The sequence below is a fragment of the Bombina bombina genome, chromosome 8, assembly GCF_027579735.1.
Source record: "Bombina bombina isolate aBomBom1 chromosome 8, aBomBom1.pri, whole genome shotgun sequence".
Classification (NCBI taxonomy): domain Eukaryota; kingdom Metazoa; phylum Chordata; class Amphibia; order Anura; family Bombinatoridae; genus Bombina; species Bombina bombina.
The window spans coordinates 36,156,579-36,182,072 of record NC_069506.1 but is presented as its reverse complement, the minus strand read 5'-3'; the positions used below and the strand labels follow the sequence as shown (position 1 = coordinate 36,182,072).

At 39.8% G+C, this 25,494-nt stretch overlaps 1 protein-coding gene across 2 annotated transcripts in view; it reads right to left on the bottom strand.

Annotated features, from left to right (window-relative positions):
* Positions 1-270: 270 nt before the first annotated feature.
* MICOS10 (mitochondrial contact site and cristae organizing system subunit 10) overlaps positions 271-25,494 on the bottom strand; it is a 163,741-nt gene continuing 138,517 nt past the window's right edge. For both annotated transcript variants that reach the window (XM_053690298.1, XM_053690299.1), the window contains one exon: positions 271-469. In XM_053690298.1, coding sequence (XP_053546273.1) covers positions 297-469 — 173 coding nt within the window. In that variant the 3' untranslated portion in view covers positions 271-296. The remainder of the gene's footprint in view (positions 470-25,494) is intronic.

The following is a 25,494-nucleotide window of genomic DNA, read 5'->3' as shown; positions in this document are numbered from 1 at the left end:
CCCTTTAATGTTGCACTAAAGATAATGAATCACTTCAATATTCATTAACTAGATCCCAGACAGTTTCTGGCCTGTAACAAAGTAGTCGTCTTTGTACAATTCAGGAGACAACCATCTTTAGTCATGAGTCAGATGATTCTTACACAGACCATATACATCTGTTGCTTCCCGTTGTATTTTCATCCAATTTCTCTTTAAAATAAACTTTATCTTTATTCATTTTAATGCACAATTTGTGAACCAGAAAATAAAGAACGATTTTATTACAACTTGTATTTTTTTTGTCTTTTTTATTCTCATAACTGTTCTGGCAGAAAATACAAAACAAAATGAAACTGCAAGCGTATGACCGCCCGGTCAGTGAAAACAATTCCTGCTAATAGCTCTGCTGCTTCTACATGAAGTACAATTCCAGATGTGGGCCCTGTGGCAGCTTGAGGCGAGGTCTGTGTGCGCAGATTCACTGTTCCTGCAACAAGAAAGCATTCCAAAGGTTATTTACCAATGTTTTCGTATTCAAAGCTTGCACATACGGATTTTATCTATAAAGAAGAGTCATCTATTTGTCAGGCATTTCCACTGTGATGCAACCAAGTTATAAAAAACAAAAAGAGTGAAATAATAATTTCTTATTGCCAATAACTTGGAGAAAGTGGCTGATAGGAGAAAATACTTTGTATTAAAGGGATAGGAAAGTCAAAATTAAACTTGCATTATTCAGATAGAGCATGACATTTTAAGACACTTTTAAATTAACTTCTATTTTCAAATGTGCTTCATTCCCTTGGTATCCCTTGTTGAAAAAGAATATGCACTTATCCTACACTAGTGGGAGTTGGCATCTGATTGGTGCCTGCACACATTTATCTCTTGTGATTGGCTAACTAGATGTGTTGATCTAGCTGCCAGTAGTGCAATGATGTTCCTTCTTCAAAGGATAACAAGAGAATGAAGAAAGTTTAAAGGGCCACTGTAAGTAAATATTTTGTATGCCTGTTACTAACTAACTACCACAAATACGCTTTTTATCAATAGCATTTCATTAACATATCCCTACCGTTTATCAGAAATCTTGTCTGCAAATTTAATTGTTTTCCAAACACTCCGTGGGTATCCTTTGCTCTGTACCAATCCGTTTACAATACCTAGGTTTCAAAATGGCGCTTTAAACACAAAGTTATTGGTTTAAGTATTTTGAACACTCAGTGCTGAAAATAGTGGGCAGGATAACGTGACATCATCGGCGAAAAAAAGATATAACTTTTAGAACGTTATGAAACTTCATTTTGGAGAAAATATAGATCAGTAGATTTTAATTAATGTTTATTAACTTTAATATGTTAGTTGTTTAGCTTAAAAATTATAACAGAAAGTAATCATTTAATATAAGTAAATTGAAAAGTTGTTTAAAATCGTATGTTCTATCCAAATTATGAAACAAAATGTCACGGTTTCCAGTCCCTTTAAGGGCCATTTATTTTAATACCAATATTTGTAACATTAAAATTCATTTTTCCTAGGTTTCATCCAGATGAAGGTAATCTACATAATGCTAGTTCTGTTTTTCTGAAAAATAGATGTTCCTGTGTTTAAATCTGTTTATGCTTGTGAGGTGGGTGACTGTCCACCAAAAGAAATCTGGGAGTTGCCGCTATTAGCCAGTAAGCTTCCATTCCATCGAGCACTTGTACACTTCAGGGCCGATTTATCATTGTCTGTCGGACATGATACGCTGTAACGTATCATGTCCGATAGACATCGATGAATGCAGCGGACCAGTTATGGAGCAGCGGTCTTAAGACCGCTGCTTCATAACTGGTGTTTCTGGCGAGCCTGAAGATTCGCTCGGAAACAGGGGACACACATAAACACATACATTTTATTATATATTTTTTCCTTCGCCCCCCCCTTCTTTTACAAATTATGTTTTTAAGAGTCCCCTCTACAAAACAAGTAAGTAACCCCCACCCCCCAAAATAATAAAGTCTACCTAAAAAATACCTATCCTAGAAAATAAAATTTAAAACATTAAGAAGTTATTGTCCCTTTAAGTCTACTAAAACAATTATTCTTACCAATAAAGCAGAACCATATTAGTATTACGGCGCATATGGCCCCTGGCTATTGCAATAGTTAGAACCCCTTCCAGTAGTCTAAAGAGGTGGGTAACCCCCTATAAACAACCACTCCTACCTCCTTCAAATAGTTCCTGTATAGCCAAGCATGAAACAAATTAACATAAGGAGAAAGGGGTTGGCCTCCAAAATGGCTCAAAGTTATGGACACAAATAAAGTTGTGTCAAGTAGGATTGGAATTCATATAATTCTTCTTTGCGTGTAAAGAAACTGTATAAGTATAAATCTAGTTGTCTCATGTTCTCATAGAAGCATCTGAACTGGTGGATTAGTACCAAATAGACGTGCAGGGGCGAAAAAATAGTTTTGTCTGAATGATTCATTTTGGATTTTTTAAACCGTTCGGTTCAGCCGAATTTTGTCTATGCAGGCATTCAGTTCAGACGAATATTGGATTCAGATTTGTTATCGTTATTTCCAATGGGACAAGCTAATATAGACAATTAATATGAACAAAAATCTTACTTTATAGGATCTGAACAATTAAAAGAACCTATTTTTCAATGTTAAAAGAACATACAACTCCTGTAGGACTAAAATCCAGCAGTAAGTGCCTGACCGACTGTCCCTAACATCAGTCATTAGTAATTCTATGGCCGGATTGAACAGGGGATGATGGACAAATGAATAATATAAACCCCTGTAAATCAATACAAACAAAAGAAGTTTGTTAACCAAACAATTCAACTCTTTCTCCCCATTCCTGGACCTTTTTGTTGGCGCCAAATGGCATGAACAAATCTATTTCTCCAAGTTATCATTCGTTTTTTGTCCGTATTGTCCAATAATGTATTTGGCTATTCATATATTAAATTACTCTATGAATGCACATCTCTAGTAACAACACTGAGCTATACGGAGACAGGGGAGAAAAACAAACAAAAAACCCTCAGCATAGGTCACATAAAACTAATAGTAGGTTTACTGAAAGTATGCAAGGAAGACAATATTGCTGCCTTTCATAACTGTTCCTTTGAAGCTTCAAGATGACAGGTCTAAGAAGCTGTCAGGATCATATGAGATTGGCTTAAACTCTGGAAGCTTTAAGGCTCTTTTCTGGAACCATCAATTTAAAAATAAATGATTTATTTAGTATCTTCCAAATAGTATCTGAGAGCGCTGATATTTTTTCAATTACCCAAATGGAAAAGGAAAATAATTCCCATTTCTAAAGTAAGATGAAGACTCTTACCAGAAGTCCCCTTAAATTGATTCCAGGCAGCTGTGTACATTCTGGACTCTGAGAAGCTTGTCCAAAGAACCCGTAGCATCATGCCTTAGCTTCAGGAGTTCACTGCTCCTGCAGTGCCACCTGCTGGCATGTCTCAGAGTAAGGGAGAGGGACTTAGTCCTGTCCATCCTGTGATGGAAAGAACTAAAAAATGACTGGGTCAGTAAGGAGAGACACCTTTAGAAGGTCATTTAAAAAGGACCATTAGAGTTGAATAATCAACAAATGCATAATAAAAAGACAAGGCATTGATTGTAATGTCACTGCAAATTTTAAAAGTAGTTTTTTTTTCCTGACAAATTTCAATATTTACTTCAATTTGCCAGCGACTGTATCATGTGACAGCATAATTTAATGTCTTAGACGCATTGTATGAAATGCAGAACCCTGACTCTCCTACATACCGCAGTGTAATTGCTTGATATGTGCAGGAACTATCCCACAGCAATGGTGATCAGGCTATTTGAGGGGTGTGTATGTAAAGGGACAGTCTAGTCAAAATTAAACTATCATGATTTAGATAGAGCAGGCAATTGTTAGCAACTTTCTAATTTACTCCTATTATCATTTTTTCTTCGTTCTATTGGTATCTTTATTTGAAAAAGCAGGAATGTTAGCTTAGGAGCCGGCCCATTTTTGGTTCAGCACATGGGTAGCACTTTCTGATTGGTGTCTAAATGTAGCCACCAATTGGCAAGTGCTACCCAAGTGCTGAACCAAAAATGGTCCTGCTCCTAAGCTAACATTCAAATAAAGATACCAAGAGAACAAAGAACATTTGATAATAGGAGTAAATTAGAAAGTTGCTGCTCTATCTGAATCATGAATGTCTAATTTTGACTAAACTATTCCTTTAAGCCACTATTTTGAATGTGGCTTTTTTCACAATTACATGATTAATTTCTGTATAAAAATAACTTAAAAAAGGGACACTAATGTCAAAATTTAATTTTCATTATTCATATAGAGCATTACGTTTTAAGAGACTTTCCAAATCAGTTATCAAATTGTGTAGTCTTTTTATATGTACACTGTACTAGTGAGCATGTGCAAGAGTTCACAGTATATATGTAAAGGAGTCTGATTGGCTGACTACTATCACATGATACAGGGGACAACACATTTAAAGGGCCATGAAACCCACATTTTTTCTTTCATGATTTAGAAAGAGAATGCAATTTTAAACATCTTTCTAATTTACTTATATTATCTAATTTGTTTTATTCTCTTGATATTCTTTGCTGAAAAGCATATCTAGATATGCTCAGTAGCTGCTGATTGGTTGCTGTACATAGAAGCCTCGTGTTATTGGCTCACAATGTGCATTGCTTTTTTTTCAACTAAGGATATCTAAAAAATGAAGCAAAATAAATAATAGAAGTAAATTGTAATGTTGTTTAAATTTGTATTCTCTATCTGAATCATGAAAGAAAGATTTTGGGTTTAGTGGCCCTTTAAGTAAAATCTGACATTTGTCAGAAGAAAAAACAAACATTTTGCTCATTTATTAAAAGTGCTATTGCAAGGTATTTTTATTATGCACTTGGTGATTATTAAATTCTTCTGTATTTAATGGTCCTTAACTCCCTCGTTACCGGGAATTTGAGAGAAAAATGTGCCCAAAATACAGAATCATTTTATCTCCATTTAAACAGAAAAACTTTTATTGCTCACTGAAATGTACACACAACTACTGCAGTCATAAGACAAATAGTTGTAAAAGCTTCTCCGTGGCCCTCTTTGTTCAGAAATAGCAGACATGTATGGATTTTCAACTAGTTTTTAGCAATTAGAAGGCCGCTAATTGTAGCTGTGCCCCACACTTCTTAAATTGCCGGTAGTGAAGGGGTTAATTAATTAGTTAGCTGGTAAGGGTAATAGTATTTTAATACAGGAATTGCCCTTCCATCTCCCTGACCCCTCCCAATCAGTCCTCTCCCCCCACACTCTTGATCGCCATCTAAGGTACTGGCAGCTTTCTTCCAGTACCCAAGCTTAGTTTTTTTTTTATAAATGTATTTATTTTTGTTTTTCTGTAGTGTAGGGGTCTCCCCACTATCATCATGTAGGACCCACCCCATTTTTCTGTTGTGTAGCATCCCCTCCCTACTAAACTTTTATCTGTAGATATGGTGCCACCCCACCCTCACACTCACTCCCCCTTCCACCAATGTGCCTCCCACTCTCCTCACTCCATCCCTTTCAAACCTCCCACCGGAGCAAATGGATGATTGTTACAGACAGTGACACAGACCGTGTATGCTCTATCTGAATTATGAAAAAATATATAAATTCTGAGTTAAACCAGGAACCACCTAGGACTTGACCATGAACGGTACTCACCCTGCCCACTGCATAACCCCACCTACGAGATGGCCCAGCCCCTCCCACAACTCTTCCCTCAAGATGCCACCCTACAGAAGATTTGTATGTCAGCCCATGGGTCTCCCTGACTCAGCCTAAGCCTCCAATCACAGATGACTTCAGGAAATGTTGCAAGGTACAAGTTAATGTAAAATTAACTGTAATATTCTGTAATACTAAATTAAATTATAGATGGAGAGTATCAGACTTGTTATATTATCAAGACTATAACTCTTGCCTCCTTAACACAAAAAAAAAACAACAAATTTTACAAAAAGAAAATGCGATAATGAAAAATAGCAAAAGGCCATTTTATGAATAAATATGGCCAACAAATAACTGCGGTTTTAACGATCCCAAAATAAAAGCGCAATGGTGTCTGCTCTGAAAATAAAGTAATACATTATAAAGCAATTGTTGTGCAACTGTCATAGTCTGAGAATGTGCTCTTAAAATGAACTGCTTCATGAAAAATAACATGTACTCTTGTTACATGAAAAATATTAATTTCATTCATGAACTCGCAATGAAAACCAAACTGTTCCTACACCAAAAAAACAAGGTATCAGCACATTTGCCGCCAATAGGCTATGAGCACACATGGGATAAAGGGACAAAATAAAAGCAGAGATAAACGTAAGGGGAAGGGAATTAAAAACATAATTTATGCTTACCAGATAAATTCCTTTCCTTCCTTGCAGGGAGAGTCCACAACTTCATTCCTTAATTTTGGGAAATACAACACCTAGCCACCAGGAGAAGGCAAAGACACCCCGACCAAAAGCTTAAATATCCCTCCCACTTCCCCTATCCCCCAGTCATTCTGCCGAGGGAACAAGGAAAAGTAGGAGAAACATCAGGGTATAAAAAAGGTGCCAGAAGAAATATAAAAAGGGAGCCGACCATCAAAAACAAAATTATAGGCGGGGTCGTGGACTCTACCTGCCAGGAAGGAAAGGAATTTATCTGGTAAGCATAAATTATGTTTTCCTTCCACAAGACAGGGAGAGTCCACAACTTCATTCCTTACTGTTGGGAAAACTATACCCAAGCTCCAGAGGACACTGAATGAATAACAGGAGGGAACAGAAAGAAAAAAAAAAAAAAGAGGCGGACCCTATTCTGAGGGCACCACAGTCTGCAAAACTTTTTTCCCGAAAGCTGCTTCAGCCGACCAGGTACCGCCTTACTAATCTGATCCATTGAGGCTTTGTTCTTAAAAGCCCAGGAGGAAGCCACTGCTCTAGTGGAATGAGCTGTAATCCTCTCAGGAGGCTGTCAACCCGCTGACTCATAAATTAAGTGGATGACACTCCTTAACCAGAAAGATAGAGAAGTTGTAGTAACCTTCTGCCCCTTACGCTTCACCATATAGATGACAAGCAAAGAAGAAGATTGTCTGAATTCCTTAGTAGCCTGAAGATAGAACTTCAAGGCACGAACCACATCTAGATTGTGAAGTAAAATGTTCCTTTGCTGAAGAAGGTTTAGTACACAAGGAAGGAATGATGATCTCTTGATTAAGCTTACAATCCAACACCACCTTAGGGAGGAGCCCTAATTTAGTTCGTAAAACCACCTTATCAGCATGAAAAACCAGATAAGGGGGTCAAATTGCAAAGCAGAAATCTCAAACTCTGCGCACAGAGGCAATAGCCAGCAAAAATAGAAACTTCCAAGATAACAATTTAATGTCAACAGTATGCATAGGCTCAAACTGAGCCTGCTGCAAAACACTAAGAACAAGATTGAGGCTCCAAGGCAGAGCCCCAGATATAAACACAGGTCTGATCCTAGCCAGAGCCCTAACAAAGGATTGCAGATCCGGAAGCTCAGCCAATCTTTTGTGCAGTAACACCAACAGGGCGAAATCTGTCCCTTCAGGGAACTAGCAGATAAACCCTTCTCCAGTCCATCCTGGAGGAAAGCTAATATTCTGGCAACTTTAACCTTATGCCAGGAAAAGCCACACTCTTCACACCAGTACAAATAAGTCCTCCACACTTTATGGTAGATAATGACGAGTAACTGGCTTACGAGCTTGAACCGAAAACACTCCCAGAAAACCCTCTCTTGGCTAAGACTAAGCCTTCAATCCCCATGCAGTCAGCTTTAGAGAATCTAGATTTTGATGAACGAAGGGACCCTGTATCAGCAGATCTGTGACAAGGTGACCTCCACCGAGGAGATGAGGACATCCCCACCAGATCCACAAACCACGGCCTTCGCGGTCACGACGGAGGAATCAGAATCACTGATGCTCGCTCCTGCTTGATGCGAGCCACCACACGAGGGAGAAGCGGTAATGTAGGAAAAAGATATGAGTCTGAACCTCCATGGTACTGATAGGGCATCTATCAGTTCCACCTGAGGATCCCTCGACCCGTACCTGGGTAGCTTGGTATTGAGGCGGGATGCCATGAGATCCATCTCCGGCGTCCCCCACTCGCTGCATATCTCTGTAAACACTTAGGGGTGAAGAGACCCCAAGACTTCAACCAGAGAGAGCCTGACGGGCTAGAACTGCAAAGCCAGAAGCCTTTGCATTTATCCGAATAATCTGCATATTCGCGTCACAGATTAAAGAGTTAGCAATTCTCAGTGCTTTAATTGTCTCCTGAATATCCTCGAGGGAAGTCTCCACCTCATTGAGTTCCAACCAAGTGATGCACCAGTAGGTAGCTGCTCCAGCAACCGGGGTTACAGCTGCTGCCGGTTTAAATAAAAACCCTGTATGTTGAAACATCTTCCTCAGAAAAGGTTACATTTTCTTATCCATAGGCTCTCTAAAAGAAGATCTATTCTCCAGAGGGATAGTAGTATGCTTAGCCAGCGTAGAGATAGCGCCATCCACCTTAGGGATGGAGCCCCACAAATCTTATTGAGAGTCAGGGACTGGGAATTATTTTTTAAAAGTAGACTAGGGGGAAAAAGAAGTTCCTACTCTTTCCCATTCATTACTAATAATGTTCGCCATTTTAACTGGCACAGGAAAAGTCAGAAGGACCCTTCTATCTTCATAAACCCTGTCTAATTTAGGGATCTTAGGTTCCCCAGTGAGTGTAGCCTCTGGAACCTCTAATGTAGATAGAACCTCCTTTAATAAAAAAACGCAGATGATCAATTTTAAATCTAAAGGAGGGTTCCTCCGCTGAAGGAGGATTAGAAACTGAAGTCTCAGACTCAGAAAATTCACCCTCTGAAGCTACAGAGGTTAACTCATCCTCGGATAGCTGGGATATAGTAGCTAAATATGACAAATATTTAGATGACTCTAGGCCAGGAGAACTGTGTTTTAGCTTTCTCTTGCGTTTGTTAGAGCAAAGTAAGGCACTCAGGGCCGCAGACACTGCTGATTGTAACTGTGCTGTAAAGTCCGCTGGAAAAAGCCCCCTTCAGATAGAGGATTAGTTGAGTCATGGGGAACTGCATGTGGAGCGGGTAATGTAGAAAGGGTAGTCATTTCTCGGGACCCAGATTCCTGAGAAGTAGACAGCTCAGAAGGGCTAATAGCACTATGCGTATTAGCAGGCTTGTCTCCCTTAGACTTTAGAAAAGTGTTTAGTCAAATGGAACAAAATTGAGCAGGCGGACAAACCACAGCCTCCTCACAATATAAACAGGAATTATTAATCAGTACAGAAGGAGTGGAACCTTTTAATGTAGTCCTCCATAGCTTTATATATATATACCCACAGAAGGACAAACAAAAATAAATGCTTTTATTTAAAAAACGGCACCTTTATAAATCACAATGGGTGGGGCACTGACCACCTCCTAGACCCAGACAGCTAACAGTGAAAACGCTCTCCTCAGGAATGATGTCTGCAGCAAGACTTTAGAAAATGAAAAAGACTGCACCCGGTCACGTGGTGCGTAAGACAGGACTTCACCTGCTATGAAAAAGAGCGCTAAGCTATTATGAGCTGCACAACACGTCAAAAACGAAAGTGAGACCTGTTTGTTTCAAGCCAAAACCCCCCCACAGTCTAAGCCCAAAACCCCCCATATATAAATCCCCAAGCTGCTCAAATAATATACCTGAAGGAGATATTAATCCTTGATCCTATCGAGGTATAAAAGGAGCCACACTATGACCCTGTATAATATATATATATATATATATATATATATATATATATATATATATATATATATATATATATATATATATATATATATATATATATATATATAGTGCCCACAAAATATCACATAAAGTACTCCTCAAGAAGCAGGCACTCGCTGGCGTTTCAAATGTTTTTAATACATCAAAGAGTCAAACCGTACTGTTTGACTCTTTGATGTATTAAAAACATTTTAAATGCAGAGCGCCTGCTTCTTGAGGAGTACTATATATATATATATATATATATATATATATATATATATATATATATATATATATATATATATATATATATATATATATATATATATATATATATATATATATATATATCCCAAGGCAGAACATACAGTGATGTGAGATGTCATCGCAGAAAATGCAGCATGTCTGCAGAAAGAACAGGACATGTGCAGGAATTGTTAGCGCTTGAACTTTGTAGTGCTGCTCCACATTAGACAGTTCTCTTCAAACAGAGCTGTGCTCTGGCTGCACTGTATAAATGTTCCTTAACACAGTGCATCCAGGGCAAAGTGCTGTTTGAAGTGAGCAGTCAAATATGCAGTAGCGCTGCAAAGCAGCAGCACATTGCTTTGTTGACTGGCTCTCAGAAATTTTTTCAAATCCGCCCCTTAGCCTTTTCCAGTCTGCAAAGCTGTTTATTCTGAATGTAAAAGCACTGCATCTTTTTATTACTACATTTCTATGTTAGACCAAGAGAAAAGGAAACAGATTTATTAAAGAGACATATTAAAATGTATTTTTTTTTGTATGCAGCTAATTTGCAATGCATTTTCAACTACTGCACTATATTATAAAACATTAAAAATTGCTGTATTCTTCAGTTAACCAACACATTGCAATTTAACTGGTGCCTTAGTGTAGCGGTCTAATTTAAAATTGAATTTCATTTAAAAATGACCTGCAGAAAAAAATTCACTAAAAAAAAATCACATCGCAGAAAGTAAAGAAAAGTTCTGCCTCTGGGTATATATATATATATATATATACATACACACATATACATACATACACGTATACACACACATACAGTATGTATGAATGTATGTAGGATCCATGCTGTGGAACAGGCACAGCCTCTCAAGTGACAGTCTTGCAGCAGCGCTTCTGACATGGGCTTGAGTGTGTAGCAGGAAACAGTGAAACTCGTCAACACTGATTGCTCAGGAGCTGTTAGCAACAGTCTAGATGGGTTCGCAGAAAAACTTTCCCTGCATCTCCAGACTATCATCAAAACTCTCACTGAGAGGTGGACATGATTACTTAAAACTCCAGTCCTTTTTTGAAGGGAACATTCCCGTTAAGGACTATCTGAATCTTCTGAAACTTCTCTGCCACCTTCTATAGTGAATAACGGCAAAGAATGACTGGGGGATAGTGGGAGGGATATTTAAAGGGACAGTCTACACCAGACTTTTTATTGTTTAAAAAGATAGATAATCCCTTTATTACCAATTCCCAAGTTTTGCATAACCATCCAACACAGTTATATTAATACAGTGAGGCCCCGGTTTACGCACGACTCGGTATACGAAATTTCGGTTTACGAAATCGAAATTTGAAGAAAAATTGACTCGGTTTACGAATTTTTTTCGCAATACGAAACAAAATGCCGGTTTGCCCCCCTCGGTTTACGAATATTTTTCGCAATACGAAACCAGTGGCCCCTGTGCCCCCTGCATACTCAAGTATGATTGAATTAATGAAATTTGGGTACCAGTGTGGAGGTGTTGGAGAGGTTTTGGAGCCATTTTGCAGCAAGTTGTTGAGCCTTTTGGAGTCATTTGCAGCAAGTTGTTAAGCCTTTTGGAGCCATTTGCAGCAAGTTGTGGAGCCTTTTGGAGACATTGGAGCCATTTGCAGCAAGTTGTTAAGCCTTTTGGAGCATTTTTTGGACACTTTATTTGAATTTTTTCGGACCTCCGGAACGCATTAATTGATTTTCAATGCATTCCTATGGGAAAACGTGTTTCGGTTTACGAATTTTTCGCAATACGAAACGACCCGGAGAACGAATTAAATTCGTAAACCGAGGCCTCACTGTATATGTTTTACCTTAGTGATTACCTTGTATCTAAGCCTCTGCAGACTGCCCCCTTAGCTCAGTGCTTTTGACAGACATGCAGTTTAGCCAATCAGTGCAGACTCCTAAATAACTCCACAGAAGTGAACACAATGTTATCTTTATGACACACATGAACTAGTACGGTCTAACTGTAAAAAAAACTTTCAAAATGCTCTGAGCTAAGAGGTGGTTTTCAATGGTTTATAAATCAGTTTGAGCCTAGCTAGGTTTAGCTTTTCAAAAATACCACCAAGGGAACAAAGCAAATTAAATGATAAAAGTCAAATGGAAAGTTGTTTAAATTTGCATGCCCTATCTGAATCATGAAAGTTTAATTTTGACTAGACTCTCCCTTTAAGCCTTTGGCTGGGGTGTCTTTGCCGCTTCCTGGTGGCCAGGTGTTGTATTTCCCAACAGTAAGGAAGTAAGTTGTGGACTATCCCTGCCTTATGGAAAGAAATACAGAGCAACTATATGCGTGACATATAATTGTATATAAATGATATTTCTGGGCCCTCAATATTCTTGAGAATTAAATGCACAGGAGTTGCTATATGTGTGATACGTTACCATTAATATAGATAACGAAAAATACTTTTTTTTTTTTTAGCTATATTAAATAGGGACATGAAACCCATTTTTTTTCCTTTTCATGATTTAGAGCATTGTTTCTCAACTGCGGCCCTCAAGTACCCCCAACAGGCCAGGTTTTCATTATAGCTGAACCAGTGCACAGGTGAAATAATCAGCAGATAGGTGAGAGCAGGTTGTAACCATGGTTACTGATCAGCTGATTATGTCACCTGTGCACTGGTTCAGCTATAATGAAAACCTGGCCTATTGGGGGGTACTTGAGGATGGCGGTTGAGAAACACCAATTTAGAGCATACAGTTTTATACATCTTCCCAATTTAAGTCCATTATCAAAAATTGTTTCGTTCTCTTGGTATTCTTTTTTGAAGGAGCAGCATTGCACTGCTGAACACATAAGGTGAGCCAATGACAAGAGCTATATGTGCAGCCACCAATCAGCAGCTAACTCCAAGTAGTGCCTTGCTATTTCTGAGCCTACTTGGGTATACTTTTTAACAAAGGATACCAAGAAAATGAAAACTTAGAAGCAAATTGGAAAGATGTTTAAAATAATATGCTTTATCTGAATCTGGGGTTTTATGTTTCTTTAACCCCTTAAGGACCAAGGCCATTTTTCAATTTCTTTCCCTCAGTGACGTGCAGTGATGTCAGAGGCTGGTGAGGCAGTGGCTTGGATACGCCTTCATTCTTTAGATATCCTTTGTTGAAGAAATAGCAATGCACATGGGTGAGCCAATCACATGAGGAATCTATCATTATAGATTCTTTCATTATTCAGTAAATATAAAAATGTCTTGATCCAGTGGCAGCTGGTGAAATTTAAAGATGGTGGGGCGCTTGACCCCACCCCTTTAAATAAAGCCACACCATCAGATGGCACTACCAATTCATTAATTAAATAAATAAAAGGTAGACAGAAACACATACACAGAGGGTTAGAGAGAGAAAGAGAGAGAAAGAGAAAGACACACACAGAGGGTTAGAGAGAGAAAGAAAGATAGAGACAGAGAGAGAGAGAGACACACAGAGGGTTAGAGAGAGAGAGAGAGAAAGAGAGACACACACAGAGGGTTAGAGAGAGAGAGAGAGAGAGAGAGAGAAAAAGAGAGAGACACACACAGAGGGTTAGAGAGAGAGAGAGAGAGAGAGAGAAAGAGAGAGAGAGAGACACACACAGAGGGTTAGAGAGAGAGAGAGAGAGAGAGAGAGAGAGAGAAAGAGAGAAAGAGAGAGAGAGAGACACACACACACACACACACAGAGGGTTAGAGAGAAAAAGAGAGAGACACAATCACACACAGAGGGTTAGAGAAAGAGAGAGAGACACAATCAAACACAGAGGGTTAGAGAGACACATAAGGGATGAGAGAGTCAGAGGGGGAGGAAGCGAGACAGAGAGACCATGGGGGAGAACAACACATAAGGAGAGAGATGGATAGATAGATATAGATAGATAGAGAGACACACACAAGGGGGAGGGAGAGAGACCATTGCATTTTTATGTAATAAAACAGCAGAGCTACAGAGAGTTCAGAAAGTGAAGGCAAGCTGTTAAGTTAGTGGGTGTAAAGGTTGAGGAAACAAAATACAAAAACGATCCTTCAACTGCTGTTAAAGAGTAAAAACACAAAAAACACTAAATCACATTCATTAAATTATAATTTTCACTAACAGAATCCCTTTAAGTGAAATCTAAGGTTGTAGAACTTACTTCAAAGATGTGTCTTAAACACTGCTTATTGACTGAATCTCTTCCTGCTCTGCCTCCGTCTGTATTAAGGAAGTGACAGTGGAACATTCCACTGCACTTAGAGAGGAAATACAGAACTCTCTTTTTCACTTTAGCAAAAGCTGGCAGCTTCACAGCACAGCAACAAAATAAATGAAAGTAGTTTTTTTCCGTTTTTGTTTTGTTTTATATGATTTAACATCCAGCCCCAACCCTAAGTTCCACTGACTAATGCCTCTCATTAGATTGGTTCAGCCCAAATAGGACTGCCTCAAATAAGCAATTATGGGACATGCAATGAGCTTAACCACTTTAATCCAGTAGGTGGCGCAGCATGTTGTGTATTGGTGGGCAGACCTGCTTGTGTCTCTCCATTGCACAACATGTAGCTGTGAAAAAAAAAATGCTGGGGAAAAAAATTGCAATTTTTTTAAAGCTCATAAAAAATATATATATATATTTTTGCCCATATGAGAGGTGAAGCACTGCCTCATCTGCCTCTAGTGACTGCACATCACTGCTTTCCCTTAAGGACCAGGGCTATTTTTACATTTCTGCGGTGTTTGTGTTTAGCTGTAATTTTCCTCTTACTCATTTACTGTACCCACACATATTATATACCGTTTTTCTCACCACTAAATGGACTTTCTAAAGATACCATTATTTTCATCATATCTTATAATTTACTATTAAAAATATTATAAAATATGAGGAAAAAATGAAAAAAAAACACACTTTTTCTAACTTTGACCCCCAAAATCTGTTACACATCTACAGCCACCAAAAAACAACCATGCTAAATAGTTTCTAAAATTTGTCCTGAGTTTAGAAATACCCAATGTTAACATGTTCTTTGCTTTATTTGCAAGTTATAGGGCAATAAATACAAGTAGCACTTTGCTATTTCAAAACCACTTTTTTTCAAAAACAGAATTTATGCTTACCTGATAAATTACTTTCTCCAACGGTGTGTCCGGTCCACGGCGTCATCCTTACTTGTGGGATATTCTCCTCCCCAACAGGAAATGGCAAAGAGCCCAGCAAAGCTGGCCATATAGTCCCTCCTAGGCTCCGCCTACCCCAGTCATTCGACCGACGGACAGGAGGAAATATATATAGGAGAAACCATATGGTAACGTGGTGACTGTAGTTAGAGAAAATAATTCATCAGACCTGATTAAAAAACCAGGGCGGGCCGTGGACCGGACACACCGTTGGAGAAAGTAATTTATCAGGTAAGCATAAATTCTGTTCTCTCCAACATAGGTGTGTCCGGTCCACGGCGTCATCCTTACTTGTGGGAACCAATACCAAAGCTTTAGGACACGGATGAAGGGAGGGAGCAAATCAGGTCACCCAAACGGAAGGCACCACGGCTTGCAAAACCTTTCTCCCAAAAATAGCCTCCGAAGAAGCAAAAGTATATAATTTAAAAAAAATTTGGTCAACAGGAACCTCATTCTTGAAGGCCCATGTGGAAGCCACAGCCCTAGTGGAGTGAGCTGTGATACTTTCAGGAGGCTGCCGTCCGGCAGTCTCAAAAGCCAATCTGATGATGCTTTTAAACCAAAAGGAAAGAGAGGTAGAAGTTGCTTTTTTACCTCTCCTTTAACCAGAATAAACAACAAACAAAGAAGATGTTTGTCTAAAATCTTCAGTAGCCTCTAAATAGAATTTTAGAGCACGGACAACGTCCAAATTGTGTAACAAACGTTCCTTCTATGAAACTGGATTCGGACACAAAGAAGGTACAACTATCTCCTGGTTAATATTTTTGTTGGAAACAACCTTCGGAAGAAAACCAGGCTCAGTACGTAAAACCACCTTATCTGCATGGACCAGATAGGGCGGAGAACACTGCAGAGCAGATGACTCAGAAACTCTTCTAGCGGAAGAAATTGCAACCTAAAACAAAACTTTCCAAGATAATAACTTAATATCTACGGAATGTAAGGGTCCAAACGGAACCCCTTGAAGAACTGAAAGAACTAGATTAAGACTCCAGGGAAGAGTCAAAGGTCTGTAAACAGGCTTGATTCTAACCAGAGCCTGAACAAACGCTGAAACGTCTGGCACAGCTGCCAGCCTTTTGTGAAGTAAAACAGATAAAGCAGAGATCTGTACTTGCAGAAAATCCTTTCTCCAAACCTTCTTAAAGAAAGGAAAGAATCTTAGGAATTTTTATCTTGTTCCATGGGAATCCTTTAGATTCACACCAACAGATATATTTTTTCCATATATTATGGTAAATTTTTCTAGTTACAGGCTTTCTAGCCTGAATAAGAGTATCTATTACAGAATCTGAAAACCCACGCTTTGATAAAATCAAGCGTTCAAACTCCAAGCAGTCAGTTGGAGGAAAACCAGATTCGGATGTTCGAATGGACCCTGAATAAGAAGGTCCTGTCTCAAAGGTAGCTTCCATGGTGGAGCCGATGACACATTCACCAGGTCTGCATACCAAGTCCTGCGTGGCCACACAGGAACTATCAAGATCACCGAAGCCCTCTCCAGATTGATCCTGGCTACCAGCCTGGGAATGAGAGGAAACGGTGGGAATACATAAGCTAGGTTGAAGATCCAAGGTGCTACTATTGTATCCAATAGAGTCGCCTTGGGATCCCTGGATTTGGACCCGTAACAAGGGACCTTGAAGTTCTGACGAGAGGCCATCAGAACCATGTCTGGAATGCCCCATAATTGAGTTATTTGGGCAAAGATTTCCAGATGGAGTTCCCACTCCCCCGGATGCTCCTCCATCGCCAGGGAACTCCTTGTTTCCCCCTGATGGTTGATATATGTAACAGTCGTCATGATGTCTGATTGAAACCTTATGAATTTGGCCTTTGCTAGTCAAGGCCAAGCCTTGAGAGCATTGAATATCGCTCTCAGTTCCAGAATGTTTATCGGGAGAAGAGATTCTTCCCGAGACCATAGACCCTGAGCTTTCAGGGGTTCCCAGACCGCGCCCCAGCCCACCAGACTGGCGTCGGTCGTGACAATGACCTACTCTGGTCTGCGGAAGCTCATTCCCTGTGACAGGTTGTCCAGGGTCAGCCACCAACGGAGTGAATCTCTGGTTATTTGATCTACTTGTATCGTCGGAGACAAGTCTGTATAATCCCCATTCCACTGTCTGAGCATGCACAGGTGTAATGGTCTTAGATGAATTCGTGCAAAAGGAACTATGTCCCTTGCCGCAACCATCAAACCTATTACTTCCATGCACTGCGCTATGGAAGGAAGAAGAACAGAATGAAGTACCTGACAAGAGCTTAGAAGTTTTGATTTTCTGGCCTCTGTCAGAAAAACCTTCATTTCTAAGGAAACTATTATTGTTCCCAAGAAGGGAACTCTTGTTGACGGGGACAGAGAACTTTTTTCTATGTTCACTTTCCACCTGTGAGATCTGAGAAAAGCTAGGACAATGTCCGTATGAGCCCTTGCTTTTGACAGAGACGACACTTGAATCAGGATGTCGTCCAAGTAAGGTACTACTGCAATGCCCCTTGGTCTTAGCACCGCTAGAAGGGACCCTAGTACCTTTGTGAAAATCCTTGGAGCAGTGGCTAATCCGAATGGAAGTGCCACAAACTGGTAATGCTTGTCCAGAAAGGCGAACCTCAGGAACCGAAAATGTTCCTTGTGGATAGGAATACGTAGGTACGCATCCTTTAAGTCCACCGTGGTCATGAATTGACCTTCCTGGATGGTAGGAAGGATCGTTCGAATGGTTTCCATTTTGAACGATGAAACCCTTAGAAACTTGTTTAGAATCTTGAGATCTAAAATTGGTCTGAATGTTCCCTCTTTTTTGGGAATTATGAACAGGTTGGAGTAAAAACCCATCCCTTGTTCTCCTAATGGAACAGGATGAATCACTCCCATGCTTAACAGGTCTTCTACACAGTGTAAGAATGCCTGTTCGAAGATAATTGAGACCTGTGGAACCTTCCCCTTGGGGGTAGTTCCCTGAATTCCAGGAGATAACCTTGAGAAACTATTTCTAGCGCCCAAGGATCCTGAACATCTCTTGCCCAAGCCTGAGCAAAGAGAGAAAGTCTGCCCCCCACCAGATCTGGTCCCAGATCGGGGGCCAACACTTCATGCTGTTTTGGTAGCAGTGGCAGGTGACCTGGCCTGCTTACCCTTGTTCCAGCCTTGCATCGGCCTCCAGGCTGGCTTGGTTTGAGAAGTATTACCCTCTTGCTTAGAGGGTGTAGAATTTGAGGCTGGTCCGTTTCTGCGAAAGGGACGAAAATTTGGTTTATTTTTAGCCTTAAAAGACCTATCCAGAGGAAGGGCGTGGCCCTTTCCCCCAGTGATGTCTGAAATAATCTCTTTCAAGTCAGGGCCAAACAGTGTTTTACCCTTGAAAGGGATGTTAAGCAAAAGCGCTCTGCGCGCCACGATAGCAAACCCTGAATTATTCGCCGCTAATCTAGCTAATTGCAAAGCGGCATCTAAAATAAAAGAGTTAGCCAATTTAAAAGCTTGAACTCTGTCCAAAACCTCCTCGTACGAAGATTCTTTATTGAGCGACTTTTCTAGTTCTTCGAACCAGAAACACGCAGCTGTAGTGACAGGAACAATGCATGAAATTGGTTGTAGAAGGTAACCTTGCTGAACAAACATCTTTTTAAGCAAACCCTCTAACCTTAAATCCATAGGATCTTGAAAGCACAACTATCTTCTATAGGAATAGAAGTGCGTTTGTTTAGAGTAGAAACCGCCCCCTCGACCTTGGGGACTGTATGCCATAAGTCCTTTCTGGGGTCGACTATAGGAAATAATTTCTTAAATATAGGGGGAGGACAAAAGGTATGCCGGGCCTTTCCCACTCCTTATTTACTATGTCCGCCACCCGCTTGGGTATAGGAAAAACATCGGGGGGCACCGGAACCTCTAGGAACTTGTCCATCTTACCTAATTTCTCTGGAATGACCAAATTGTCACAATCATCCAGAGTAGATAATACCTCCTTAAGTAGTGCGTGGAGATGTTCTAATTTAAATTTAAAAGTTACAATATCAGGTTCTGCTTGTTGAGAAATTTTTCCTGAATCTGAAATTTCTCCCTCAGACAAAACCTCCCTCCTGGCCCCTTCAGATTGGTGTGAGGGTATGTCAGAACAGATATCATCAGCGTCCTCTTGCTCTTCAGTGTTTAAAACAGAGCAATCACGCTTTCTCTGATAAGTAGGCATTTTGGAAAAAATGCATGCAATAGAATTATCCATTACAGCCATTAAGTGTTGTATGGTAATAAGTATTGGCGCACTAGATGTACTAGGGGCCTCTTGTGTGGGCAAAACTGGTGTAGACACAGAAGGGGATGATGCAGTACCATGCTTACTCCCCTCAGAGGAATCATCTTGGGCAATATCATATCTATGGCATTATTATCCCTACTTTGTTTGGACATTATGACACAAATATATCACATATATTTAAAAGTAATAATCTGCCAAATATACTTAGTAAAGTAATCGTTTTAGCCCAGAAAAATGTCTACCAGTTTTTTAAGCCCTAATGAAGCCCTTTATTCTTTTACTTAAACTAAGAAAATGGCTTACCGGTTCCCATAGGGAAAATGACAGCTTCCAGCATTACCAAGTCTTGTTAGAAATGTGTCATACCTCAAGCAGCAAAGTCTGCCCACTGTTTCCCCCAACTGAAGTTACTTCATCTCAACAGTCCTGTGTGGAAACAGCCATCTATTTTAGTAACGGTTGCTAAAATCATCTTCCTCTTACAAACAGAAATCTTCATCTCTTTTCTGTTCCAGAGTAAATAGTACATACCAGCACTATTTTAAAATAACAAACTCTTGATTGAAGAACAAAAACTACATTTAAACACCAAAAAACTCTAAGCCATCTCCGTGGAGATGTTGCCTGTGCAACGGCAAAGAGAATGACTGGGGTAGGCGGAGCCTAGGAGGGACTATATGGCCAGCTTTGCTGGGCTCTTTGCCATTTCCTGTTGGGGAGGAGAATATCCCACAAGTAAGGATGACGCCGTGGACCGGACACACCTATGTTGGAGAAATGAGCGCTAGTTACATTGGAACCTTGATATCTGTCAGGAATACCTAAATATCCCTTGACATGTATATATTTTTTTTTAGAAGACATCCCAAAGTATTGATCTAGGCCCATTTTGGTATATTTCATGCCACCATTTCACCGCCAACTGCGATCAAATAAAAAAATGTTTTCAATTTTTCACAAATTTTTTCACAAACTTTAGGTTTCTCACAGAAATTATTTACAAACAACTTGTGCAATTATGGCATAAATGTTTGTAAATGCTTCTCTGGGATCCCCTTTGTTCACAAATAGCAGAATTATATGGCTTTGGCGTTGCTTTTTGGTAATTAGAAGGCTGCTAAATGCCACTGCGCACCACACATGTTTTATGCCCAGCAGTGAAGGGGTTAATTAGGGAGCATGTAGGGAGCTTGTAGAGTTAATTTTAGCTTAAGTGTAGTGTAGTAGACAACCCAAAGTATTGATCTAGGCCCATTTTGGTATATTTAATGCCACCATTTCACCGCCAATTGCGATCAAATTTAAAAAAAACGTAATTTTTTTCGCAATTTTAGGTTTCTCACTGAAATTATTTACAAACAGCTTGTGCAATTATGGCACAAATGGTTGTAAATGCTTCTCTGGTATCCCCTTTGTTCAGAAATAGCAGACATATATGGCTTTGGCGTTGCTTTCTGGTAATTAGAAGGCCGCTAAATGCTGCTGCGCATCACACGTGTATTATGTCTAGAAGTGAAGGGGTTAATTAGGGATCTTGTAGGGAGCTTGCAGGGTTAATTTTAGCTTTAGTGTAGAGATCAGCCTCCCACCTTACACATCAGACCCCCTGATCCCTCCCAAACAGCTCTCTTCCCTCCCCCACCCCACAATTGTCCCCGCCATCTTAAGTACTGGCAGAAAGTCTGCCAGTACTAAAATAAAAGGTATCTTTTTTTTTGGGGGAGCATATTTACATATGCTGCTGTGTAAGATCCCTCTTAGCCCCAAACCTCCCTGATCCCCCCCAATCAGCTCTCTAACCCTCCCCCTCTATTATTGGGAGCCATCTTGGGTACTGGCAGCTATCTGCCAGTACCCAGTTTACAAAGAAAAATGTATATTTTTTATATTTTCCCCACTTTTCTGTAGTGTAGCTTCCCCCCACCAAGACTAAACCTCCACCCCCTCCCAGATCAGTTCAATTAAATTATTTAAACCTATTTATTCCCCCTCTCTCCCTCTAAACAGAAACCACACTGTTCCATAGTGTAATGGCTCCCACCCGCTCCCTCCCTGTGCACGCGCCCACCTCCCCTGTGCACGCGCGCGTCCGTGCGCGCCCCCCCCAGCAATCCCGCCCACCGGTAAGCCATCGATCGCCGCCCACGTCTGCTCCCACCCACCAACGATCGCGGCATCGATGTCCGGTGCAGAGAGGGCCACAGAGTGGCTCTCTCTGCATCGGATGGGGAAAAATGTTATTGCAGTGATGCCTCGATATTGAGGCATCACTACAATAACCGGAAAGAGGCTGGAAGCGATCAGGATCGCTTCCAGCCGCTTTCAACCCCAACGTCGTACAGGGTACGTCGCTGGTCTTTAAAGACCAGTTTGTGCAAGACGTACCCTGTACGACGCGTGTCGTTAAGGGGTTAAAGGATCAAATTTGCTTTGCTTTGTTCCCATTGTAATTCTGTGTTGAAGAGATACCTAGGTAGCATCTGGAGCTCTACACGGCAGGAAATAGATAACATTCTTACAAAACTGCTGCCACATAGTGCTCCAGAAATGGGCCAGCTCTTAAACTTATTTCCCTGCTGTTCAACAAAAGATACCACGGGTACAAAGAAAAATGAATAACAGAAGTAAATTAGAACGTTATTTGGAATTGCATGCTCTGTCTGAATCATGAAAGAAAATGTTGGGGTTTTACAGCCCTTTAATGACATCAGTTGTCCTTTCCTGCACCCAGAGTCACTGCAGATGTTTTGTTAATATCAGTAAAGAAAAACAAAGCAAATATTTCTGCTAGGAAATTAAAGGGACGTTAAACACTGTGCTTTAGCATAATAATTGTGCTTGAGAGGCAAAAAAGGAAATTCTGGAACCTAAGTTTTCTGCAATTTACCTAAACCAGCTCCTTTGCAGCACTTTAAAGAAAACTAATTTTTGCACCAAGACAAGAGGTATTTGCACAGAGAAAATGCACGAGACAGTTTATTTGCAGAAAATAAAGACTGTTACAGAATATGAATAGGTTACAAAATGTGAGATAAACATTCTAAGAAAACGTTAAGCAAACTAAAAAGGTGCTGCAAAAATGCTTCTAGTCAAATCTGAAATCCACTGCTGTGGGCCAATAAATTGCAAAAATAAAATGCAGTTAGATATATTAAGCAGCATTTGCAGCTTTTACGGTTCATTATATGCCCAGGACATACTTGAAAACGAGAGAAATCTCAATGTATCCTTCCTGGTAAAATATTTTATAAATAAATAAAATAATGCAATAATAAAATGTCCTATGTGTTTAACACAATTGCAGGGGTTAAAGTCAGTTGTAGAGCAGCAATGCACAACTAGTAGCTATCGGAACACATTTGGTTAGCCAATGACAAGAGACAAAAGTGTGTTGCCACGAATCACAAGCTAGCTCTGAGTAGTGACTGATGCTGCTGAGGATATAAACATATGCTCTTCAACAAAGGATACCAAGTATACAAAGTAAATTTAATAATATAAGTGAATTTAAAAGTGCCTTAAAATGACATGCTCTATCTAAAACACGTGATTGTAAAGTTTAAGGAATAAAAGCCCATTATCTAAAAATACTTTAATTCATTAAACTTTCCAAACACCCTTTTTTTTTTTTTTTAAATACTTACCATTTCTTTAAGGTAAACGGACTACCGATCCTCCGCCCACATCTCCTTAGGTATTTTGCAGATTAATGACAAAGACTTCCTCCGATCGTTGCGTGCCCCCATTTACTGTCCAGCTCGTGGGGCACGCAACAATTGGACGAAGCCGGATTAATAAATTAAAGTGCCCCGGTTTTTAAGAGTATTTTTAGAAACTGGGCAGTAATTCCTTAAACTTTAGAATCACTTTAAAGCAAGGTACAGTAGTTTGCAAATGCATGTAGTAGGGAAAGTCTCCCCTTGAGAGATCTGTGACAGCACTTTCTATGGGTTTGGAGGAGAAGGGGTTAAATTCCAGACAACAGACGTTACTTAAACAAGATGCAACAGCTTTTGGTTGCGGAGAGGAAATAAAATAAAAAAAATAATTTGGAATTGCATGTGAAAAAAACATTTTCTATATTTAATGCTGTAGTGCCATACTCAATGTGCAATTAAGTATTCTTGTTGCTATCTGATTTGATGAGGTTACTACAATCTGCTTCCAAGTTGATGGGTGATTAAAAACGAATTTCATAGAAAACTATTTTCTTCTTCAGTAGTGGAATGGCTGCAATTCTGTGACAATTTAGATGTAAAAAAAATAAACGGTAATCGTCATCTTGATGAGTATGCCCCTTTAAGATGGCTAAAGAACAAGTTCCTCACCCATGAATTACACTCCAATCTTGCACTAATAGTTTCCACACTGCTGCCCAGCAGCCATTAAATAATTAGGTAGTTAGCAGCCCTTGAGCTATTAACCACGACAAACACATTTGGAGGCAATTACTGATTTAACTGTTCCTGGACGCGAGTGGCTTCCTGCACATTTACCCGGCTCTGTTCTGATGTAGGTCTTCCTTTATATTACTCTAGAGTTTTAAAAACAAATTTACCAAACACTTTGCCCAAACAAACTGCGGAATGTAAGTTAGTTAAATGGGCACATTTATTAATGGTAGTGTTACGTGTAAGAAAGAGTATGTGAATGCATGCGCTGATTTTCATGCTGCAAAAGCATCTGAAATGTTTAAGTATTTCAGATAACGAGAAAAAAAAATGAAATCGTTGAATCTTAGCAAATTTTGGTGAAATGTGAGACAGAAAGGTCATAGCGTGTAATGGTGTTATATTAATATAGAAATCAATATTTGCAACATTGTAACGATTTACATAGCAGGAAGTAATTTAAAGGGACAATCTACTGCAGAATTTTTATTGTTCAAAAAAACAAACTATGGACTTACCAGATAATTTCCTTTCCTTCGATACAGGGAGAGTCCACAGCTACATTAATTACTTGTGGGAATACAGAACCTGGCCACCAGGAGGAGACAAAGACACCCCAGCCAAAAACTTAAATATCTCCCCCACTTCCCTCATCCCCCAGTCATTCTGCCGAGGGAACAAGGAACAGTAGGAAAAATATCAGGGTGAAAAAGGTGCCAGAAAAAAAAAAAACTACATTTAGGGCCGCCCACTGGAGAGCACGGACGGGAGTGGTGGACTCTCCCTGTATCGAAGGAAAGGAAATTATCTGGTAAGTCATAATTTATGTTTTCCTTCTAAATACAGGGAGAGTCCACAGCTGCATTCATTACTTGTGGGAAATTATACCCAAGCTACAGAGGACACTGAATGCTAACGGGAGGGTACAATAAGAAGCGGCCCAACCTGAGGGCACCACAGCCTGCCAGAAACCCAAACTCCCAAGGTTTCCTTGACAGAAGCAAAAAAGAAAAATATAAGAATGTTAGGAGGACCAAGTAGCCACCTAACAATCAGAACCATAGGATATCATGTCAGAGACCCAAAAACAGTCACTGTACTCAAACTGAGCCATAAACCTCTGAGGAGGCTTGCGTCCGCTGACTCTATAAGCTAAGCGAACATGCTCCTTGAAAAACAAGTGGATAAGGCTTCCTGCCCCTTACGCTTCCCAGAATAGATACAAACAAGGAAGAAGTTTGACGAAAACTCCTTTGTATCCTGAAGATAGAACTTCAAGGCCCGAACCATATCCAAGTTATGAAATAACCACTCCTTCTAAGAAGAAAGATTAGGACACAAGGAAGGAACCACAATCTCCTTATTGATGTTGAGAACTTAAACAACCATAGGAAGAAAACATAACCCAGAGAGGACAGCCTTAGCCGCATGAAAAACTAGGTAAGGGACTTCACATTGCAAGACAGCCATCTCAGAAACTGTGCACTAAAGCAATAGCCAGTAGAAAAAAAAAAGGAACCCTCCAAGACAGAAAATCTTAATGTCAACTCTATGCATAAGCCCAA